Here is a 22723-nt window from a genome sequence, read left to right as displayed (position 1 = left end):
AGGGTAAGTTTACAGGCCAGCAGGTGGTGTGTATCTTGTTTGGTGACTTGTCAAAATATTCCACACTACCTGCTCTAACTGTCAGCCTGGACGTGGGTTGGACAAACGAGTCCCAGACCCAGTTTGTCCAGAGATTAAGAAATAATGAACCGGTCGGTAAGTGGAAGAGATAGCGGACTGCAGGCCAGACCAATCTGTCTGATTAAACTGCCAAACAGCCATGCCCTGATGAATCCCTGAAGATCACCAGAGACGGACACTTTTTGGTTGTTGTTGTTGTTGTTGTATACAAGGTTAGGGCATGGCTGTTTCGTGTTAGCTCGTGAAAGAGCTAACATTAATCACACAAAAAGTCAAAACGACACATAAAACATATAATATGGGGAGTGGTAGACAAGATGGGGAGAGAGGGGGAAGAACACAAACACAACATTTGAGAGCAGGGACATCGAAAGATCTGTGGGAGGGAGAGGGCTTTGGGGGAGGTGGGAGAGGTATAAAACACATGGACACTGCAAGGACTTCCAGGAAAGAAGTTGGAATTTCAAAAAAGTGGATCTGGGGTGAATTAGCGGGGGTAGAAAAGATCAAGGTTTTGGATGGGGGAAGAGAAGAGATGGTGGTGAACAGCTGTTTTAAAGACCTGGAGTGAGGAGTGGGATTGAAGAGAGTGAGGGAGTTTGTTCCAGAGGTGGGAGTAAAGAGGAGTGAAGGTGAGCAGAGAGTCCTGATTTTGGCAGTTCAACCATAAGAGGGTTGCAGGCAGATCTTGTGTGACCTGTAGGAATATTTGGGGGACAGAGCACAGAGAGAGCTGGGGGAGCAAGGCCGGAGAGGAGTCGGTAGAAGACAGAAAGACCACCAAACTGCCTGTGGTGAGTGAGTGAAATGCCCTCGGAGTTAATTTCATCGCAGGAGATTCCAATTATTCTGAAAACTTTGGTTTCAACAGCATGAAGCCGAGCTAGGTGTGAGGCAGGAGCACCGGCCCAGAGGGGGGAACAGTATTCCATTGAGCTGCAGATGAAAGCCTTGTATGTGGTGAGGAGCTCAGGTGTGCCAAGGAAGGACTTCGCACAACGGAGGATGCCCAGTCGGAAACTGGCTTTGGAGGCCAGCTTGGAAATGTGGTTTTCCCAAGAAAGATCATGGCAGATAGTGAGACCCAAAAGCTTGAGCGACAGAACTTCTTGGAGAGGATTGTTGAGAAAGTAGATGGGAGGGTTGTCCAGTCGTTCTTTTCGGAGAGACATAGTGAGAGTGTGTTGTTGTGTAACACAGTGTGTTGTAAGAGTGTGTTAAAATGCCTGTTGTTGTTGTTGTTGTTGTTGTTGTTGTTGTTGTTGTTGTTGTTGTTGTTGTTGTGTGAGTGTGAGATTTGTCAGGATTGAAAGACATGTTCCACTTGTTTGCCCAGTCTGTGATTTTGTCCAGGTCTGCAGAGAGTGAGGAGGCTGCAGACTGCCGATCTGAGGGATGGGGAATGGAGCGACAGAGAGTGGAGTCATCAGAAAAGAGATAGAGAGGATTTTCAAGAGAGTCGGAGAGATCATTGATGAAGACCAGAAAAAGCACAGGGCCCAGAACACTGCCTTGAGGAACTCCAGCCTGAACAGGAAGGGGAGATGAGAGAAATCTATTCAGGGCCACACGTTGACTTTCATGAGTACATGATCTGAGGGGCCAAGCGGAGAAAAATAAAACCCGGAAGTGTTTGAGGGAAAGTTAAACACTATCAGCTTCAAGCGTTCCAGCCAGTTGGGGAAATATGGCTGGGTTGGGTCTCTGACAGGTAGTGTGAACCTAGAAGTATCACAAAAGGCCTTGGCTGTATAATTTCATGGACAGTGGTGCAAGTACCAATTCCTAGCCAGCTGGAGAGAGAATTGAAGTCACCACAGATTAGGAAGAGTGAGTTAGAATGTGAAGATATAGCGGAGTTTTTATTTAAGGTTAGTTGAGAGAGCAAATTTGACAAAGTCGAGGCAATTGGGGGAAGGTGTGGGAGTGGTAGACCATGCACATACCAAAGACATTATGGAAAGGGACATGGATTCAGAGATTCCATCAAAAATGGGGAGGAGGAGGAACTATGGGAAATGGAGATTTTGATGTGGACTGCAACATCGGAACCAGGGTAAGTTTATTATCAGATGGCCGGTACTCCTTCACTTCCGTGGTGCAATTCGGCTCCAAGTTAAACCATTCTGGAGATTGGTTCTCTACTTGACGCGATCGGCTATCGGAGCTCACAATTATTTCAGCTCTACCCTCGGGCGCGAGAAAATTGCTGCCTGGAGGTGCGTGGCCTGTGGTTTGAAGTGACTTCTTTTCCTTCCTTTAATTTAGCCAGAATAATGTGGTGCTTGGCGTAGAAAAACACATTGTGGGCACTTTTGTTGGACTCGATCAAGGTCTTGGTTAATCGCAGCTGAAATGTCATCTGAGCTGTTGTTTAGCTCGCTTATTCTGCAGACGATTGTCGGTTTTGCTATGCTACAGACACGTGGCTTTCCTGGTTATGTCCTGTATCTTAGTATTTTGAATCTTAGCATTTGATTATATTTGATCTTTTCTTGAGCGGTGCTTTCTGCTCCCTCGTGTCTCTTCTAGGGACTCAGTCGTGTCGACATCGCACGGGCAGCCGAAGATGACGACTTCTCGAGTGACTCCACGCATTGCCCCTATTTATTGCCCACATACCAGCACCTTCGTTTATACGCCTTGTACATTATACTCCACACCATACAGCAGGTTAGGGTAGCACGGATGACAGCTATTTCCGGGTTTGTCTTGTTTCTGCGTGCTCCTCCCCTACTCCCTCCCCCCCCCCCCCCTACCTTCCCCGATCCCTACTGTGTATTCCTTCCCCTTTATGCACTAGACATTTGTCGAGAATGTGAATGCCCTTGACGTGCAATGGTCGAGAGGAAGCGAATTCCCATTTGATACCTCCACTTCAGAACTTGCTTTATGCTCGGTATTTGTACACCAGCGGGAATTTGCACAGTTGGTTTGCCATGCAATTGTACACTAATGGGAGAGCGACCGGGCTGCACGGCCGGCACTTCTCCCAGAGACTGCACGGCTTGAGGTTACATCACCATCACACACCAGTTGGTCAGTTAACATTGCCTTTGCTACATCGATTATGTGTAGAGGAAATATTTTTGTAACTGCTCAAAATAATTTTAAAAGTTGGATGTTGATGATAAAACAAAAAAGTTGGTGATGTGAAAACCGTCTGAGCCTGAGTTTGTCTCCGGTGTCTAAGGACATGTTGGAGCCTGTATATATATCGTAACATGCAGGAGGAAGCATTGGGAGAGAGATCAAGGCAGTAGGTGGAATTGAATCTGAAGTCATAACGTTGCAAGGTAAGTGCTCAGATGGGAATACCAAAAGGTGCAACCAGGCTTGAGACCGTTTATTTATTTACTTTTTTATTTCCGTACTTCCTAATTGATGGCACTACACAAGTTGGTGGTAGTTTATAATTATGAGATTAAATTATTACATGTCATGTGACGGTAAACAAATTTGATAACCTCATAAACTTGTCAACATTATGCTCTATGTCACATAAACACCTCAAATTATATTTAATAAGCACTTACTCTTTATATTTAATCAATAACAATGATATTTAATCTCTCTGACTCTCATCTCATCTCTCTCACTATCTCCGATCATGAGTTTTGATCACGCCATTTGCCCAGCGTTCTGCCTGTGACATCCAAGACCACCTACGTTGTTCCCGGCTTGCTGACTTCCTGCACTCACACAGTCAGCGCATAGTCTTCAATGTTATGTCCCAGTAGAGTTTGGAGTTCCCCAATGTCGCATCTTGGGCCCTGTCTTGTTCCTTATGACATGTTCTGCTGCCTTGGATAACCCTCTTTTCTTCTTTTCACATGACTTCACTTTATGGAATATCTTTCTCATACTGTAACCCGGTATCTCCTGAATGATTGTTTCAAAAACAAAACGTACAATTTCTGGTGATTTTGGACCTTACCATCAGTCACGACCTCTCATGGGCAGACAATATAGCCAAGTCGGCCTCCAAGATCAGCTGCAGACTCGGCATTCTCAGTCGTGCCAAGTGCTTCCTCGGTAAATGGGAATTTTTCACAGCTTACAACGGAATACTGCTCTCCCCTCTGTGCCGGTGCCCTTGCTTTATCCACCCCTCTGTCTTGGATGCTGTGGAATCCAAACCTTTCAACATCATTGGCATCGACCACAAAGCTGCTGAATGAAGCACAAGGACTCTATCGATGAACCTTTTTACCCCTATTCCTCCATCTGAGCTCTCTTTCTCAGACTACATTACTATGTTCCTTCCCTCTCTTCCCTTCTCTTCTTTTTCATCATCCATTTCCTTCCTTATGTCCACCCGTTGTTCTCCGGTCTGTGCGTTACCTTTCTACCATCTGTCATGTTGCGTTCCTCCTCTTCCGTGAGCCTCGACTTTGTATACAAAACTGAAATTGCATGTTCTCGTGCATGGTCTCACAAGGATTATGTCGAATAGTAATAATTGCCTGGGATTTATTTTTATACACTGTTGCTTAATTTACCATGTTGCACTCTCTTTCCCTCTGGAGATCAAATTAGTTTTTACTTTTGTGATTTCCAGAGCAAGTATATATACGGTATGTATGTATGTATATATATATATATATATATATATATATATATAGATAGATAGATAGATAGATAGATAGATGGATAGATAGATATATTTTTTAATATCTAATTAAGGCAAACATTCAAACGAATGATGCTAATTCGAACCAAGCTGGAGTCGTTAGTTCTTGTGTCGCCTGCAGGAATTGCTTGTAACATCTGGTGATATCTTGGGTAATCGCCCTTTCCACGAAGATGCCGTTGCAGCTGGTGCCGAGCTGAGAACAAGGGGTCTCATGGTGAGAATCTCCCCTTTATGATGTAGCCTTTCAATTACCTCTTGCAGTTTCCGGATCTCATGGAGCTGTTTTTCCACCAACTGCTCCAGACCCTTGATTTCATCAGGCTGTACGACGTGGCCCTCGTGGCTTACCTATTGCACAGAAAACACGGTGAGTTGTCGATGACAAAGCGGTTTGGACAAGGACATAAGATGGTGGTACGCTGAAACTTGAGACAAGTTGCATCAAAAGAAAACTCCAAGTTTGACGTTGTACTCAAAAATGGGTCTGCAACGTGTGAACAGAACATGTGATTATCGAACATAATGAGGAGTGAACATGCATGATGCTTATGCAGATGTTCCACCTTGTCAGAATGTTTGTCTGCCATGATTACCATGCCGAGTGTGGCTTACCGTGCCCACTTGTTTTGCGTCAAGAAATGATTCCAGGTGCTGTCGCTTCACCAGAAGCTTCTTCTGTACGTGCAAACACTTGGTGTTTCTTCGCAATACATCTGCTAGCTCTTCTTTTAACCTCATCTCGATGTCCTAGTCAGGGTGCAAATGGTTACCAAAATCTCCACCAATTTTAGCATACATAACTTGTAGATGACTCCACAATCAAATACACAAGCTTTAAAATACCCGTTCGGCCGACCTTAGCCAAAAAGGGTCTTCGCTATTTTTTGACCTTGTTCTTTTGGCGCTGCCTGGAGTGCTGACGTTCTTGCACCACAAGTTTTTGCTGAAGCTCTTCCACTTTGTGGTTCACCCCGAACCTCATGACGTCATCCAGGTCCACCTCGCGACCAAATTTGAACAGCATTTCTTGGTGGCATAGCTGACGCAGCTCTATTGGAGAGAGAGACAGAGTACAATCGTCATGATTCGAGCCACCACTGTGCTGCTACTGCCATCACCGTGCACTACATTCTCAATGTGATCTTGTCTGAAAGGAGGTGAAGTGAACTCGTCATTGTCAGGTCCTTCCATTGCGCTACCTCGCATGCGTGTCTCCATTTCGAGGCGCTCCTTAGCGAGCATGGCGTGGCGTATCCTCGCGTTACGATGCAGAAATATCTGCTCGGTTTTCTCTGTGGCGAGCTCACCGATGTGTGCTTTAAGCTTACGTAATGCCACCCTCTCGAAGAGCAGACACTGCTGAAAGTCTGCTGGCTTCCTGGAACCGCTCAGGTACTCCACCTGAAATGAGAAAAACGCAGCCTTGACAGAGAAATTCTGACTATGCTCCTCCATAACCATAAGAAGGTAGTGAAGAGATTTTTCACACAATCCTTAACATAATCGGCAGAAGCCTGGTGTTGGCTTAGCGGTTAGGGTGCTGGCTTGGGATCCTAGGATCCTGGGTTTGAATCCCGGATGATCGCTGAAATAACACCAGGGGGGTTGACTCAGCCTGTCATCCTTCTGAGGTCGGCAAATTTGAGTACCAGTTCACTGGTAATTCCCTGTGTGTCGCAAAAGGCGACTAACAGGGTTGGTGGCAGGAAGGGCATCCGGCCATAAAACATTGTTTCAAAAAAGGGGACCAAGGTGCCCAAAAAAAGGCCAACCCCCGCTCTGTGGGGAAAAATGGCCTCTAAAGGTGGTTCCTTAACATAATCAGCAGGTGCATACCTCCGATGCACAAACAACGAAACGGATCGTCAGACACGCTTCGAAAGAGCAATCGTCATAAGAAGTACATTCCATTACCTGATGGAGCTGCAGTGCAACCGCAATGTCAAAGTCATTTAGTCTTCTCTGTTTCTCATGCTCGTAGGCCTCCATCTCGGCTTCTGCCACCCGCAGCTGCCCAATAACGACTTTTTCCTAAACATGTGCAATCAAGTCAGGTCACAGGAAGTGTGGTTTTTGTATATCATGAATGGTTCATAACTTCACAAACTACAAACCTGAATTCTTGGAAATGCCAACATGATGCTTTTACCTCTTATGCAAATCCATGAACATCTTTTGATCTCATGATCCTTCTAACAACGAAGTATCAACTTGGCAGACACTTCTTAAACTTCTCTATTTGTATGAATAGTGTTTAATGTTCAACGTCTTGCGGTGGTGTTTACTGCTTTCAAAATGATATTCATCGGGTCCCACCTTTTCGAGGAAGGCCTCGTACTTCTGCTTGAGACTCTGCAAAAGCTTGCGCTGCTCTGCTAGTTCTTCCTCTCGATGAGATCGCTTCTTGCGCATGGACAGTGCCAGATCGAAGAGCTCTGGATCACATTCTGGCACGTACATTTACCGTGTCGCCATGGTATGCGTGCATCCCAAGGTCATTCAATGACAGAGTCATTGTGTGTTTGTTTTTCCAGGGCTCAGACGGTGTGCACAGAGTCATTGTCAATACGGTGTGCACCTATATAATTCTGTACTGAGTGTCGCACACGAAATGAAAAACTCAAGATCAATGGGATCCATTTTAAATTCATCGCTGTTGTATGAAAATAGAAGTTGTAACATGGAATTTATTTGGAAGGGAGGCACATTAGATAATGATGAAGCACTTTAAATGCAGAAAGTAAAGTGGGTGCCCAGTTTGGTATGGTGTGGATAAAAAGTGTAGTTTAATGATGTACCTGTATCGGAATGATGTACCATCCATAATTATCGAAGTGTGTTTTTATTTGAGGTTTTCGCTTTCAGAGTGAGTCTCGTATAGGGGGGGGGGGGGGGTGCGAGGGCATGGCTAATTGGTGCAGCCATCACAGAATAGCGGAGTGACATGGAAGGGAAGTGCAAGTACGGTATGCGAGTATGGATGGTCTAGAGGTTGGGGTTCTTAACTTGGGGTATCCATACCCCTTGGGGACCAATATCTGGGGGTATGGGACTCTTTTTAAATTATAATAATAAATTGATCTTAGCACGGAATCCGTTTGGATCCAGAACCCTTTCTCATTTGATATTTCTACGATGAGTGACAACGATTTAGTGAAGGATGATTTGATCGAGTTCCAAGAAGATCAAAGAAAAAGCTGATTTCGGAAAGGCTGGGCTGGATTTTAAGCAGTTTTCGTGTGAGCAGATAGCAGCTTACCCTAGCTTGGCGAAGAGGGCAATTAATGTGTTGGTTCCCTTCACAACTACATATCTCTGTGAAACAGGTTTCTCTGCATTATTGAACCTGAAATCAAAGTGGAGAAATCGACTTGATGTGTCCGATGTGCGAGTGGCGTTGTCACGAACTGTGCCCCGATTCCATATTCTGATTGCACGAAAACAGCAGCAACAATCTCACTCGATTAGTAAAACGGCTTGCATAAAACTTGCATGTTTTAGTTTAGTTTAGTTTGTTTTGTTTCTTTGTTAACAAGCAAAGAAATAAATAGGGATAAAATCCTAATGATTTTCTTTCCTGTTCTGTTCCTAATTATCCATATGTAAAACTAAGCTATTGAGATATTTTAAAGTCACACTGGAACCTAATGGTGAAAGGGGTATGGGGACATCATGGGCAATCCGTTGGGGGTCTTGACAGGGAAAAAGGTTAAGAACCCCTGATGGACCCTCTGGAACCTTCAAGAGGTATGCACTCTCACTCACCTCTGAGCCGTCTATTGTGGGATCGAATTTCGGCCCAGCCATAAACTGTCATCCTGGTATCTTTCAGGTAGGGTGAGGCGTCAATGTGTGTGTGTGCTGTCCTTCAGATGGACATCAAACTTGGTGAACGATAAAGATCCGACGGCTATTGATGCTACTCAGCCACATGTTGCATACAAAAGAAGAAAAAGAAGAAGAAACTTTATAACATAACATGTAGGTTACTGATCGCTTGAATATTGGGGGTTACCAGAAGGACAAACTGAGTAATCCAAAGTTCCCTCTTCTGAGACCGATTCTTTATTCTCGTCTTCCAAGTCGCCTTCGTCCTTGGATTCCGACTCTTCTGCAAATGTTTAACCGAAATTGGTCACCAAAGCAAAGGGTGACGCCACAATCGAGTACACGCAATTAAATATTTTGTACTTGGCTGGAAATGGTTCAAATAGCTTCAAACAACGTTTTCTTTTAAACAGGTAATAACTGATTTGTCACGATGCTCTAACGTCCAAATTTATTGTTGCTTTCAAAAAGTGTGACGAACAACAAATTCATAATACTCCGTGCTTTTGCTTTCATCATAAATATAATTAGTAATAATTTTATAACCTCGTTTGAGAAAATTCTTGAGAGCCCCATGCATATCACGAAAGTCACTAGTGAGAGGTTGGAAGAAGCCAGGTGAGAAGAGTACCTGTGTTTGGTTTGGGTTTTGGAGAATCTTGAGGAACTTGTTCTTGGAACACGTGTAGAAGGAAGTCGGAAAAGGTGCTCCTACCCCCAACTACTTCTTGGAAGGAGATGTGGATGACCTGTAGCTGTTCCACAAGGATATCTACATCTGTCTGCTTCATCTTCAACTCTTCAAAAATCTCGTCGATGTTCACCTGTGACGTAATGAAATAAAAACAATAATTTTGCTCCACTGCAATCATGTGTAACATTATGCATTTTTCCGGTTTGCTTATACGAGCATCGACTTGGTATGCAAACCCCCCTCCCCACACTCCTTCCCCCCCCCCCCCCCCCCCCCATTGATTAATCAGCACAAACACCTTGATCTCTGCTTTCTCCGAGCGCCGTGCGTTGCATTGCGCATTGAGTGAGTTTTCTTGCTTTTCGCACTCCCGAAACAGCTGCAGCTCTTGGAAAAGCGTTATCAGGCGAAGGTTGGCAAGTGCCAGCACGACGTCCAGCTGGATCCTGTCCCGCCGGGCCAAGCGCAGCTCTGCGTCAAACTTTGTGCAGATGTTCTCCATCTGCAACACGTGGCGATGCGATGTCAGTCGGGCGGAACCTCGCCCACTTTTTTTTTCTTTTTTTTGTATACAAGATCGAGGCTCGTGTAAGAGCTGACATCAATCACAAAAAAAACAATCGGACAAACAAAACATATAACAAGTACAGATACATTCAAAGTACACCGCCCCGATGCCAAATAATTAAATATCCTCCAGCGCGGCATTGCCGGGGTGCCCCTGGCGCCCGGCAATACCGCCGTGCAGCTCATAGAGACTGTATTTGGAGGGAGAGGTGCACAATATTTGATTGATTAATTGCATAATTAAAATCAATAAAAGATTGTCATATTGCTTCAATGCTTCATGCAAATATGTTATGTTTATAGCATAACTAAACCACTAGTGCTTCATCCAAAGATGTATCTTTTAGAAATTTAATTAAATAAGTCCTTAAAAAATTAAATAATGAATTTATTAATCAATAAAGAAATTAATCGATTAATTGATTAATCAATAAATCAAAAATACCCTTTACAGACAAATCACTTGGTCATTGTCATGTCAAAATATCAGTTTCCTAGCTCAAAAGGTGCCTGAGATATTGGCCAGATGAGAAAGAAAATAAATATATGATTAATAATGAAAATAAATAAATAATAATCGTTAAAAAAATTAAATAATTAATCAATTGCCCAATAGAACACATATAAACCACCACCATTTCATCCGAATCTGTAACTTAAAAAAAACAAAAAACATTTAGTCATTAATCCAATAATTAATTGATTCATCAATAAATCAAAAGTAGCCTTGACAGCCAAATCACTTGGTCATTGGCATGTCCAAATATCAGCTTCCTAGCTCAAAAGGTGCCTGAGATGATGCCCAGAAGAGAAAGGAAATATATAAGCACTTAATTAATCACTAATAATTAAATAACGAATCAATTAATTGATTAATCAATAAATCAAAAATACCGTTTTTGACAAAGGACTTGCTCACTATTGTGCCGAAATTTCAGCTTCCTAGCTCAAAGGATGGCTGAGATATCGCCCGGACAAACAAACAAGAAAACAAGAAAGCAAGAAAACAAACAAACAACCACAGTGAAAACAGTTCTCCCTTTCAGTGTGCGTCATTGCCGAGCCCCCTTCGGTGCCCGGCAATGACGATATGCAGCACCTGGAGATGGCATAGGAAAGGTGCGGTGTACAATAAAGGGAGCGGGAGACAAGATGGGGAGAGAGAGGGAAGCACACAAGTACAACAGCAGAGAACAGGGACAACGGGAGATCTGTGGGAAGGAGAGGGCTTGGGGGAAGGAGGCATGGGAAGGCGGAGGGGGCGAAGAGGTAAAACACATGGACACTGCTAGAACTTCCAGGAAAGAAGTTGGTATTTCAAAAAAGTGGATCTGGGGTGAATTAACGGGGGTAGAAAAGATCATGGTTTTGGATGGGGGAAGATACGAGATGGTGGTGAACAGCTGTTTTAAAGACCTGGAGGGAGTAGTGGGATTGAAGAGAGTGAGGGAGTTTAATTTCCACCATTACATGAAGTTGTATTGCATCCCTTAGAAGTGCGTGCTCCTCCACTAACTTTCTAAATACATTCAAATGGAGATGAAACTCCAGCGGTCAGGTTTGTTTCTTTTTTTAAATTCAAAAGAGCCAAGGTCTTGCGAGAATGATGAAAACGGTGCTCTTCCTCAAAATCCCGTTATGTCGAGTCATTCATTCCTTAGGCAGCCTGGAGTTGCTGTTTGCATCATTGGTGGAGGGTGGCAGTGCCCCCTGTAGGTTAGTGCAGGAATTTGTAGTGTTCAGGGTGCCAGAGATAGCTCGCCTACTCTTCGCAAAGGACACCGTAAATATTTAACATCCACCAACTAATGCTGGCAGACTGGACCCTCAGTTTAACATCCATCCGAGGGATGGCAGACACGTTGATGAATTACCTTGCCCGTGAAACACCAGGATGATAGCTGGGTCGGGATTCAAACCCAGGCTAGACAGCTTGGAGGTGAGTGTGCAAATACCTCTAGGTGATCCTGCCAGCCCTCTTTCAAACCTGTGATAGTTTCATTTGAAGCCTCGAGTGGTGCTTTTTTTTTAAACAATGATAACATTTTGTGCTTCCTGACATTATTGTTGCAAAATTTGACCGGAATGTGATTGCTAAAATTTCTTCTTTTTTTTTCCAAACAATTGCAATTGATTGCTTTTCGAAGAAAACAATGTCTGCATTAAGATTTATCGGAGTTTAAAAAATAAAATCGAACAACAAATAACTCATTCTTAAATAAAATAACAAACTTCCTCTTTTAGTATCATAACATTGCAGTAATCAAGATAACTCTCTTTGTTATTAACGACGACATGTATTGTTGTACTAGGTCTCAAAAGCTGTATTATATGGGTTTGAGATGACGCGATTGTGAGTTCACTGAATAGTGCAATGGTACCTTGTTAACAATGCTGTCATACAGGTAGTTGTTTGTTATTCTTTCCACCTCCAAATCCACTGCCTGCAACATGGGCGATAAAACAATATAAATTATGGTCATTTCTAAACGATACCATTTCTCTCCCATCTACCTATTCATTAGAGTGTTCTGCTGTTTTCCCCGTACTCCCCGTGGCTGTATCAGGGTCATCACGATGGGTCGGGAACATTTCCTTAGTTAATAATTATTTATCCCTAGGTAGGTCCATTGTAAGGTGCCACCAAAATATCCCTAAAACAGGGCCTAAAATGTAGAATATGGCAGGTCTGCCTGTACACATTGACGTCCTCTCTTTCATTTGTAACATGGGACAACTAGAAGGGCACTCGGTAGAGAGTATACCTCCGCCAGGCTGAACAGTTTGTTTTGTATCCCAGTGATAGGCCGGATCTGGATTCGGACATGAACCAAAATCTAATTGCCGTGTTCTTGTCACCTAACAAACTCATCCACCTAGTTTAGTCATAAGTCGTCCATAACTTTTTCAAATATCATGTTGTACTGTATATCGCTTTTTGCCTGATACCTCAATTGTGAAGAATCACTTAAAATTAAATAATTCTGGGATCCGAATCCATATTCAGATCTTCACCAAAATCGAAACGATTAGTCCTTGTCAGACACCCAACCGGTCCACCAGGTTTCGTCCAAATCCGTCCACAACTTTTTGAGATATTCTGCTATATGTCGTTTTTGGCCCGATCTCCCAATGGTGAGGAATCACTTTTTAAAAATTATACTAGCCGGATCCGAATCTTCATCAAAATCTAGTCATTTTGTCCGTGTCACATCCACTACCTCTCTGCCAAATTTCGTCCGAATCCGTCCACAACCTCTTGAGATATATTGTTCACAAACAAACAAACAAGAAATATGTCAGGCAGAGCACGATACTTGCGAAATCCCTAAAATAAGTTGTTGGCCTATGTTGACCTCAAAAATAATTGGTGGTTGAATTCAGTGACGAGATATGGAAATCCTCTTCAAATTTAAAGTCAATCGGATGAAAATTGAGGATTTTAGAAATTTGACAAAGTTGGTGACATTTGGCCGATGTTGTCCTATTGAACTTTTGACCCCAAAAACAATAGGCTTCTTGCGTATGACCAACTCTACCATTTGGCGAAGTTTCGTGAAGATCGGTTTAAATTTGTGACCTGTAGGCGACTGACATACAGACAGACAGAATAATGCACAAGACCAACCAATATACTTGAAAAATCTTCGATTTTCGCAAGTAACAAACGGACAGACAGGGGTGAAGACATAACCTCCATCCACCTTCGGTGGCGGAGGTAATTGCCGTCCCCAATCAAATCTAGAAGATAGGATGCTCAGTTCTATACTCTTCCGAGGCATGACATGTCGGTTGATGTAATGATGGATGAAATCAACAAGACGTTGATTGAGGTTAGCTAACTGCATGGAAAGCACAGAGAAGCTTGCGTTTCGGGCGTTAACCCTTCATCCGATCGACTCTAGCCTTCACTTGCAAGACGAGTTCTTCATTGATGTCATACCTTGCCTTAAACACCAGGATGGTAGCCTTAAACACCAGGATGGTAGCCTTAAACACCAGGATGGTAGCCTTAAACACCAGGATGGTAGCCTTAAACACCAGGATGGTAGCCTTAAACACCAGGATGGTAGCCTTAAACACCAGGATGGTAGCCTTAAAACACCCAGGATGGTAGCCTTAAACACCAGGATGGTAGCCTTAAACACCAGGATGGTAGCCTTAAACACCAGGATGGTAGCCTTAAACACCAGGATGGTAGCCTTAAACACCAGGATGGTAGCCTTAAACACCCAGGATGGTAGCTTTAAACACCAGGATGGTAGCCTTAAACACCCAGGATGGTAGCTTTAAACACCAGGATGGTAGCCTTAAACACCAGGATGGTAGCCTTAAACACCAGGATGGTAGCCTTAAACACCCAGGATGGTAGCTTTAAACACCCAGGATGGTAGCCTTAAACACCAGGATGGTAGCCTTAAAACACCCAGGATGGTAGCCTTAAACACCAGGATGGTAGCCTTAAACACCCAGGATGGTAGCCTTAAACACCAGGATGGTAGCCTTAAACACCAGGATGGTAGCCTTAAACACCAGGATGGTAGCCTTAAACACCAGGATGGTAGCCTTAAACACCAGGATGGTAGCCTTAAACACCAGGATGGTAGCCTTAAACACCAGGATGGTAGCCTTAAACACCCAGGATGGTAGCTTTAAACACCCAGGATGGTAGCCTTAAACACCAGGATGGTAGCCTTAAAACACCCAGGATGGTAGCCTTAAACACCAGGATGGTAGCCTTAAACACCAGGATGGTAGCCTTAAACACCAGGATGGTAGCCTTAAACACCAGGATGGTAGCCTTAAACACCAGGATGGTAGCCTTAAACACCAGGATGGTAGCCTTAAACACCAGGATGGTAGCCTTAAACACCAGGATGGTAGCCTTAAACACCAGGATGGTAGCCTTAAACACCAGGATGGTAGCCTTAAACACCAGGATGGTAGCCTTAAACACCAGGATGGTAGCCTTAAACACCAGGATGGTAGCCTTAAACACCAGGATGGTAGCCTTAAACACCAGGATGGTAGTTTATAACTTGTAACACCAGGATGGTAGTTTATAACTTGTAACACCAGGATGGTAGTTTATAACTTGGAACAACAGGATGGTAGCCTTAAACACCAGGATGGTAGTTTATAACTTGTAACACCAGGATGATAGTTTATAACTTGGAACACGAGGATGGTAGTTTATAACTTGGAACACCAGGATCGTCGTTTATAACTTGTGTTACGTGCTCCTCTCCAAACCCCGGTCACGGTGTACCTCCGAGCCCCGAAAGGAGTCACGGCAGAAAGACGTGCTATTATGTGTGCCAATGACCAATGGTGAAACCACACCAATCAATTGTTACAAAACCAAAGTATTGTATTAATATCACACAATAATAACAACTTGCACAAGTACAATAAAACCTCAATTGCACAACAAACACCATATAATTCCTATGATGATACCACCAGTTTCTTAACTCAATAAGTCACGGTACTACACGTGAGCGAACTGTAACACCCCCAAAGTCACTGTCACAACACCAGGTCAAAGTCGATCCACGCTCCGGTGATCACAAGAAAAAGGTCGTACTGAGACCTGAACCCAGGACGGCTGACAGTCGACGCTGCCAAAGAGCCGCTTGGGGAGGTGTCGGGCTGACGTCGGTCAGGCAAAAGTTCATCCAAAAGGCGACTGGGAATTCACACCTTCGGTTCACCAGACAATGACGCTGACATGAACGAACAGCGGCTCCCAAGCGGAGAACCGCGAATTCCCAAACGAAATCCACAACACACGAGAACCAGGCGAATCGCTGGTGCGAGGTGAAATGGCGGAGGGGCCCGTAATGGAGGCGTACCTGCTCTCCAACAATGATTCACTTTCGGAACCAACAGCAAAACCCGTCACGCAGGTTTATCTGCCACAGTAATAACGACTGTCACAGGAATCCCTTTCCCGGGGAAACCAATATTCGCTCGTGACCAACGTCCACCAGCGTCCGCTCGACACCTCGAAGCAGATCGGCCTTCCTTTCCCGATCTCACTTTACCCGCTTCAGCCTCTTCTTCCTCCTCTTCCAGTTTCTCCCGATCCATTTCGTTTTTTCTTTTGAAACACTAATTTTTACCTTTGAAGACAGTTATCTCCATTTCACACTCAAACTATAACAATAATAGTATATGAAACTAAAAATGCTTCCAGTGGATGAAAACCACAAAGACGGAAGTGACGAATCTGTAACACTTAGAACACCAGGATGGCCGTTTATAACTTGGAACACCAGGATGGTAGTTTATAACTTGGTCGAGAATCTAACCCAGGCTCGACTGCTTAAAGTCATGTATGATGTACGCATAACCAAACTTTTGTTGTGTTACTTTTGTCACAATAATCTGCAGTCTAACACTGCTTTGAGTCACAATAAAGGAGTTTGACAAGGACAATAAGGAATTATAAAAAAAGATAAGAGAAAACGAGAGTTCCCAAGGTCACCGAGTTTGTGCCTTGCTGAAACTGACCTTCATTTCATCTGCGGTACCCATCGAGGTTATTACTGTAGTCAAAGGCTCAGCTGGGAGCTCTGTACCAGTGGGAAGAGTCGACTGTGAATCCTTCCCAAAGCCTGTAGACTCCCTTTTTCCATCACTCTGTGCAGTCCCACTCTTCCTTGGAGCATGATCTCGCTCCATTTTGAACAGGTGTAGTTGCTGTGGAATCACACAACTGGATTATAAAAGGCAAAATTGATGGAGGCATTATATATTTCGGATTATGAGGAGAGGGACATTTTTTTTAGCTTAAGTAAATGGAGTACATGGTGTGTGGAAAGGAGGAAATGTATTTCATGGCAATAATCTCCCTTACTCCCAATTATATGAAATATTTAAACAATTCAATCCCAGTGTCCCCTTTTACTTAAACCGTGTTGGATGAGACAACAAAACGGACTGGCAAACAACAAATACTGCTGGCTATCGTTCAAAAATACTTTCAAGAAAGTTCAATTATTTTCCGCACCGAGATCAATTGAGTAAAACTTGTCGCAAATTCATGTTTATGCATCCATCAGTTTAGCTTTTACTTGTGCCGAACACTCCAGCCTTTTCTCTGGCTCTTCGTCGGGTTGCAGGGAGAAGGACGTGGACGGTATTGGGTTGGGGGGAGTGCGGCCCAGCTTTCTGGCCGTGGCTGTGAGCTGAACCTGCAGAGCCAAAAGCTGAGCGATTGCTTCACACTTTGCCTCTCGCAGGGAGAGAACTTGCTGGTTCAGGCTTTTCTTGGCTTCATAAATCTGAAAATAATGGCATTAGAACGTCTCTTCCATGGACGAGAAGACGCGTTTTACATTTATTAAATAACCTCACATAAGGCACAACTCATGGAAGTGGATTGAGCAAGGGAATGAATAAAAAGGAGTGGGTAGTGGGAGAGGAAAATATATGAATGAGAGGGAAACCAGTTTGAGGTGGAAACTGTTTCTGGAAGTGCATGGTTACCTATAAATTAATTTAAATAATATGATTCAAAATTCCTTGTTTTATGAGAAAGTGGATGTGTTGTTGGTGTTTGTTCCTTTTTCACCCCTACTACCTCCCACGACCATCAGGAGAAACATCCTGGTGATGCCCCTGACCTTGCCCCCCTTTTCTCCCCATCGTCCCACCCCCACACAGTGCAATTAAGCAGGCATAAATATGTAGTCTTGATGGTGAAGGTCAGTGTCAACCTGCATCGGCAGACAGGTAGTCGAGATCAGTGAATGGAATCAACAGGACGTTGATTGGGTTATGCTGACCACCGTGGGGAATAAGGATGTTAATTTTGGATGTTAACCCTTCATCAGAGCAAACGACGTAGATGTCATAAAATCATGGGTTTAATTAATGTGGTGTTGAAAGAGCGCAGGCATGGAGGGATAAATGGCCTCCTGTGTCCAATGTTCCTTGTAATAACACACCAATTAATTTTGGTCGCAAAATCACATTTGTTCATCGTGGTTCGATGCTGACATATACAGTGCCTATAGAAAGTATACACCCCCTTTTTTGCCCTTTTGTTGCCTTGTCGCCTGGAATTAAAATGCATTAAATCCGACTTTTTCGACCTTTATTTACACATCGTAACCCACAACTTTTACACATCGTAACAACAGAAAAATAATTAAAAATACAAAACTGGATATCTTGGTTGGATAAGTGTCCATCCCCCTTATAATAGCAATAATTGTAAATTAGCTCCGATGTAAGCAATCACTTTCAAAATCACACACCAAGTTAACTGGCCTCGTTTGAGAAACTGGCCTCCACCTGTATTAGATTAGAGTGATTCTGATTATTTCAGAATAAAATCAGCTGTTCCTGTAGGTTTCCTCTGCTGGGTAGAGCATTTCACAGCAAAGACACAACCATGAGCACCAAGGAGCTTTCAAAATATCTCTGGAATAAAGTTGTGGAAAGGCACAGATCGGGGGATGGGTATAAAAATATTTCAAAGGCATTGAAAATTTTGGAAGGGGGTGTAGACTTTCTTTAGGCACTGTATTTACCTATAAAAGGCAAAAATTTCTCTCTCTGTCTCTCTCTCTCTGTCTCTCTCTGTCTCTCTCTGTCTCTCTCTCTCCCTCTCTCTTTGTATGTGTTCTATGCACGACCACATATTGAAGTTACAGACTCCAAACTAGGGGTACAAATATAACTTTCTGTGTGTGGGGTGTCAGGGGTTTGTAGGGGGGTGGGGGGTTAACATAGTGTTACGTTTGTAGGGGGTAGGCAGTGATTACCTTAATCCAGGTAGAATTGCATAGGTCGTGTGCTCCAACTGTCATGAAAAAGAAGAAGAAACCCCACGTAATAAGTAGGAAATTTGTGTAGACCGTAGGTCGTGGAAGAGCGCGTCTTCGTTCCCATCACGAGGGGTGGGGTTTGTTAATTAGCTCGGAATTATGGGTAATTAATCCCCTGTATGTAATGGCCAGTGTTATTATTCCTCTCTTCCTCATGACACCAGCAGCCCACACACAAATAGTAAGAAATCACCCATTTATGACACTAAATAAAAACCAACCGGGAGCAGGACATTGAGCACTACTGTGGATAACATCGACTTGGTGAGCACACAGGCACAAAGGTCCATGAAACCACGCCCCGAAGAGCAGTGATTGGTCCGGGATTTGATTGGCGCAAGGCCTGGTAAGATGTGACTCGCTGATGGGAGCGGACACGGAGACGTCGAGGGATGACGTCAGAGCCTCGAGTACAAAATAATTAGAACGGCGGACATTTTCTCTCTCGGGTTCTGGATCTGGTGATGAACGGTCATGTCCCGACATCGTTCTTCTTCTTTCCTTCTCGAGTCCTGGCCTTTGACAACGAAAGGTCGAGGCTCTGGATTTCCTCGCATCGTCTGGCTGTGGTGTTGGTGTTAGTGAAGAGGATTGTGAGGATAAGCGCGGCTGGAAGAGTGAGCTGCGCGCTAAGGCCTACTGCGCGCCAACCAGTGCGTTTTCACACGCAGGGACGTAGAGGCCTCGGACGATCCTTGACCATTCCTGACGGAGTTCAAGAGCAACTTAGAGCTAAGTGCCACAAGTCACACCTATTTATTTTCCAGTTCTTTTTTTCCCTTGTGTTGTAATCGAGTCTGAATGGGGACGTCCTGTTTAGTAATTATAGTTTTTATTTGGCCGTGTTTTATTTTGTTACCGGCATTTTCTTCAAGAAAGCCGTTACTTTTGTACAGTTTAATTCCGTGTTGTTAGAGTTAATTTATCCAGGTGTGAAGACGTCGGGTGGTAGGTAAGCGCTCCCGGCTTCTCCCCACTTGCTCCCGCACATATAACAAAGGGCCGCCATTGAATTGAACACCTCGGAGTTAAAGCTTGTTTGGTCATCTGTGTCGCCCTGCTGTGTTCACCAGAGGGCAGGCACACGACAATAGGCTATCTGGCTGCAGCCTCATGTGGTCATTTTGGGGGCAAGAGGGGGCACAAATTCTCTATGTAGATGTGTACCATGTAGCACCACTTGGTGGTGGTGGCAGAGGGTATTACAATTTCCTTTTTTACCTGGGAAACTCTGAGGTTGAAACGCTCTTCACACTGGTAAATTTTTCCTCCTCCCCTCTTCCTCCCTCCCTCTTTCCCCTCCCACCTCTTCCCCTCCCTTCCACCTTGTTCTCTAATCCTACCCTACCTCCCCTCCCCCTTTCCCGGGCAACGTCGGGTACTTCAGCGAGTGTATATATGTATACCGGTATATATATATATACATATAGTCATATAGTCATATATATATATATATATATATATATATATATATATATATATATATATATATATATATATATATATATAATTATATAATTATATATATATATATATATATATATAATGGTATCTGTAATCTGGTTCTCCAACCTAATGAGCGGACAACATGACGTCATCGCCATGCACGTCCGCCTTGCCTGCAAAGTTCCAGAGGAACCATCTAGCAGTGCGTCATTACGGATTATAAATACAGATACTGTCACAAGTGCATGCAAAACTCACAGTTACCGACCTGGTTTCGCCCTTGTTGGGGCTTCATCAGGGCAACGCAGTGAGGCTTTCCATACACTTGTAACTCTGTGACCCTTTCGGTTTTTATATCAGTCACTATGCGACCTTCATATCATCAGTGGAGAACCGCCAGCAAGGTGTCCCATACAGCTGCTGCTGCACCTTGCTGGGAGCGATACGCACCGCCTGCCACGCGGTGACGTTATGTTGTCCGCTCATTAGGTTGGAGAACCAGATTACAGATACCATTATTAGTAACTCCCAACCGCAACCAGGTCGACTCCATATGATGAGTGGATACCAGAGATAACGTCACCGCGTGGCAGGCGGTGCGTATCGCTCCCAGCAAGGTGCAGCAGCAGCTGTAAGGGACACCTTGCTGGCGGTTCTCCACTGATGATATGAAGGTCGCATAGTGACTGATATATATATATATATATATATACGTATATATATATATATATATATATATATGTTACATATATATACATATATATGTTACATATATATACATATATATATATATATGTATATATATATATATATAAATATATATAAATATAAATATATATATAAATAAATAAATAAATATATATATATATATTATATATATATAATATAAATATATAAATATATATATATATAAATATATATATAAATATATATAAATGTTACAGACGCGGTTTTGGATGTTAGTTTACCGAGCGGTTTGGTATGACCGCGTCTGCACAGTTTACCCGATTATACTCGAACGTTGGCCGAGTCGCGCTACGCTAGATCAATGAAGGAAAGGACACAACGGCTGGGTTTAAATGACACGACACCAGGGGTACAGTTCTCAAGACCTCCGGAGGAGGTTATAATATTTGTATGCGGAACGTTTAGATTACAAGGACAAGAGGGACAGCATAGGAAGGTGGGCACTTAATCACGGTCTTATAGTAGCCCCGACAGACCACAGATAAACAGGACAAAACTGACTCACACAGGGATTGATGGCAAGGAAGGGCAGGTAGTCGAGGCTCAAGGTGCACCTTGGCTCGGGGGCAGAATAGACCCGGTCCGGTCCAGAGATGCGGGAGGTCTCTCAGCGCTCGGAGGTGGCGACTTCTCTTTCCAAGCTTGGTCCCTCATGTCCCTCAATTTGCCTTCCATACTGTTTTCTAACCCCTCTAACCCCTTTTTCATCCCTTCCATTTGATTCTCCTGAACGGCCATTCTGTTTTCTACCCCCATTAACCCCTCCTGTATTTCCCCTAATCTATTGTCTAATCCCTCTATTCTACTCCCTAACCCCCCGATCTGGGCCCCCATCCTTTGTTCTAACCGTTGGCTATTGGCCCCCATGTCCTCCCTCATTTTCTCGCTATTGGACCCCATGTCCTCCCTCAATTTCTCGCTATTCTGGGCCATAAGGGCCTTCATTTGTATTAAAAAAAGGTTCAAATCTACCAGCGGCGCTACCACGGTCGCGGGCGTGGTCGCCGTGGCCATGTGCGAGGCGCCGTTTTGCGCGCCCGTAACCTCCTCGTGCGCGACGACGCTATTTTGCGAATCTGCTACCCTCACTGCTTCGCTCTCCTCTTGTCCCTCATTTTGGTCCTGGATCGACCCTGCCTCACTCTCTTCTACCGGAACCCAGCCGTCTTGGTCTGCCATAGCGCGACTTCCAAAATTCGGGTTTTTTTTTTTTTTTGTAAAACACAATTAAATTTCGCTGTTATAATTTCGAGCGCGTGAAACGTGCTCCGGATCGAATCCCACTTCCCGACACCAAATGTTACAGACGCGGTTTTGGATGTTAGTTTACCGAGCGGTTTGGTATGACCGCGTCTGCACAGTTTACCCGATTATACTCGAACGTTGGCCAAATCGCGCTATGCTAAATCAATTAAGGAAAGGACACAACGGCTGGGTTAGATGACACGACACCAGGGGTACAGTTCTCAAGTTGCGTGTCAAGGGAGACAAGGGAACCTCCTCCGGAGGTCTTGAGAACTGTACCCCTGGTGTCGTGTCATCTAACCCAGCCGTTGTGTCCTTTCCTTCATTGATCTAGCGTAGCGCGACTCGGCCAACGTTCGAGTATAATCGGGTAAACTGTGCAGACGCGGTCATACCAAACCGCTCGGTAAACTAACATCCAAAACCGCGTCTGTAACATTTGGTGTCGGGAAGTGGGATTCGATCCGGAGCGCGTTTCACGCGCTCGAAATTATAACAGCGAAATTTGATTGTGTTTTACAAAAAAAAAAAAAAAAAACCCGAATTTTGAAAGTCGCGCTATGGCAGACCAAGACGGCTGGGTTCCGGTAGAAGAGAGTGAGGCAGGGTCGATCCAGGACCAAATTGAGGGACAAGAGG

At 44.0% G+C, this 22723-nt stretch overlaps 2 protein-coding genes across 3 annotated transcripts in view; one reads left to right on the top strand and one right to left on the bottom strand.

Moving 5' to 3' along the window:
* The window catches only part of AKAP9 (A-kinase anchoring protein 9), a 203495-nt gene extending 200255 nt beyond the window's left edge, over positions 1-3240 (top strand). For both annotated transcript variants that reach the window (XM_078780537.1, XM_078780536.1), the window contains one exon: positions 2614-3240. In XM_078780537.1, coding sequence (XP_078636663.1) covers positions 2614-2654 — 41 coding nt within the window. In that variant the 3' untranslated portion in view covers positions 2655-3240. The remainder of the gene's footprint in view (positions 1-2613) is intronic.
* A 186-nt stretch (positions 3241-3426) lies between these two features.
* Positions 3427-22723, bottom strand: part of CFAP44 (cilia and flagella associated protein 44) — a 118265-nt gene continuing 98968 nt past the window's right edge. Inside the window, exons 23-34 of the mRNA XM_068103426.2 lie at positions 16886-17095; positions 16323-16511; positions 12188-12250; positions 9538-9741; positions 9177-9369; positions 8733-8828; positions 7034-7164; positions 6632-6748; positions 5917-6139; positions 5607-5767; positions 5330-5464; positions 3427-5065 (exon numbers count right to left, since the gene is read on the bottom strand). Of these exons, the coding sequence (XP_067959527.2) occupies positions 4814-5065; positions 5330-5464; positions 5607-5767; positions 5917-6139; positions 6632-6748; positions 7034-7164; positions 8733-8828; positions 9177-9369; positions 9538-9741; positions 12188-12250; positions 16323-16511; positions 16886-17095 (1974 nt within the window). The 3' untranslated portion in view covers positions 3427-4813. The remainder of the gene's footprint in view (positions 5066-5329; positions 5465-5606; positions 5768-5916; positions 6140-6631; positions 6749-7033; positions 7165-8732; positions 8829-9176; positions 9370-9537; positions 9742-12187; positions 12251-16322; positions 16512-16885; positions 17096-22723) is intronic.

Source organism: Myxine glutinosa, chromosome 6 (assembly GCF_964187855.1).
Source record: "Myxine glutinosa chromosome 6, kmMyxGlut1.1, whole genome shotgun sequence".
Classification (NCBI taxonomy): Eukaryota; Metazoa; Chordata; class Myxini; order Myxiniformes; family Myxinidae; genus Myxine; species Myxine glutinosa.
This window is presented reverse-complemented; position numbering and strand designations above follow the sequence as displayed.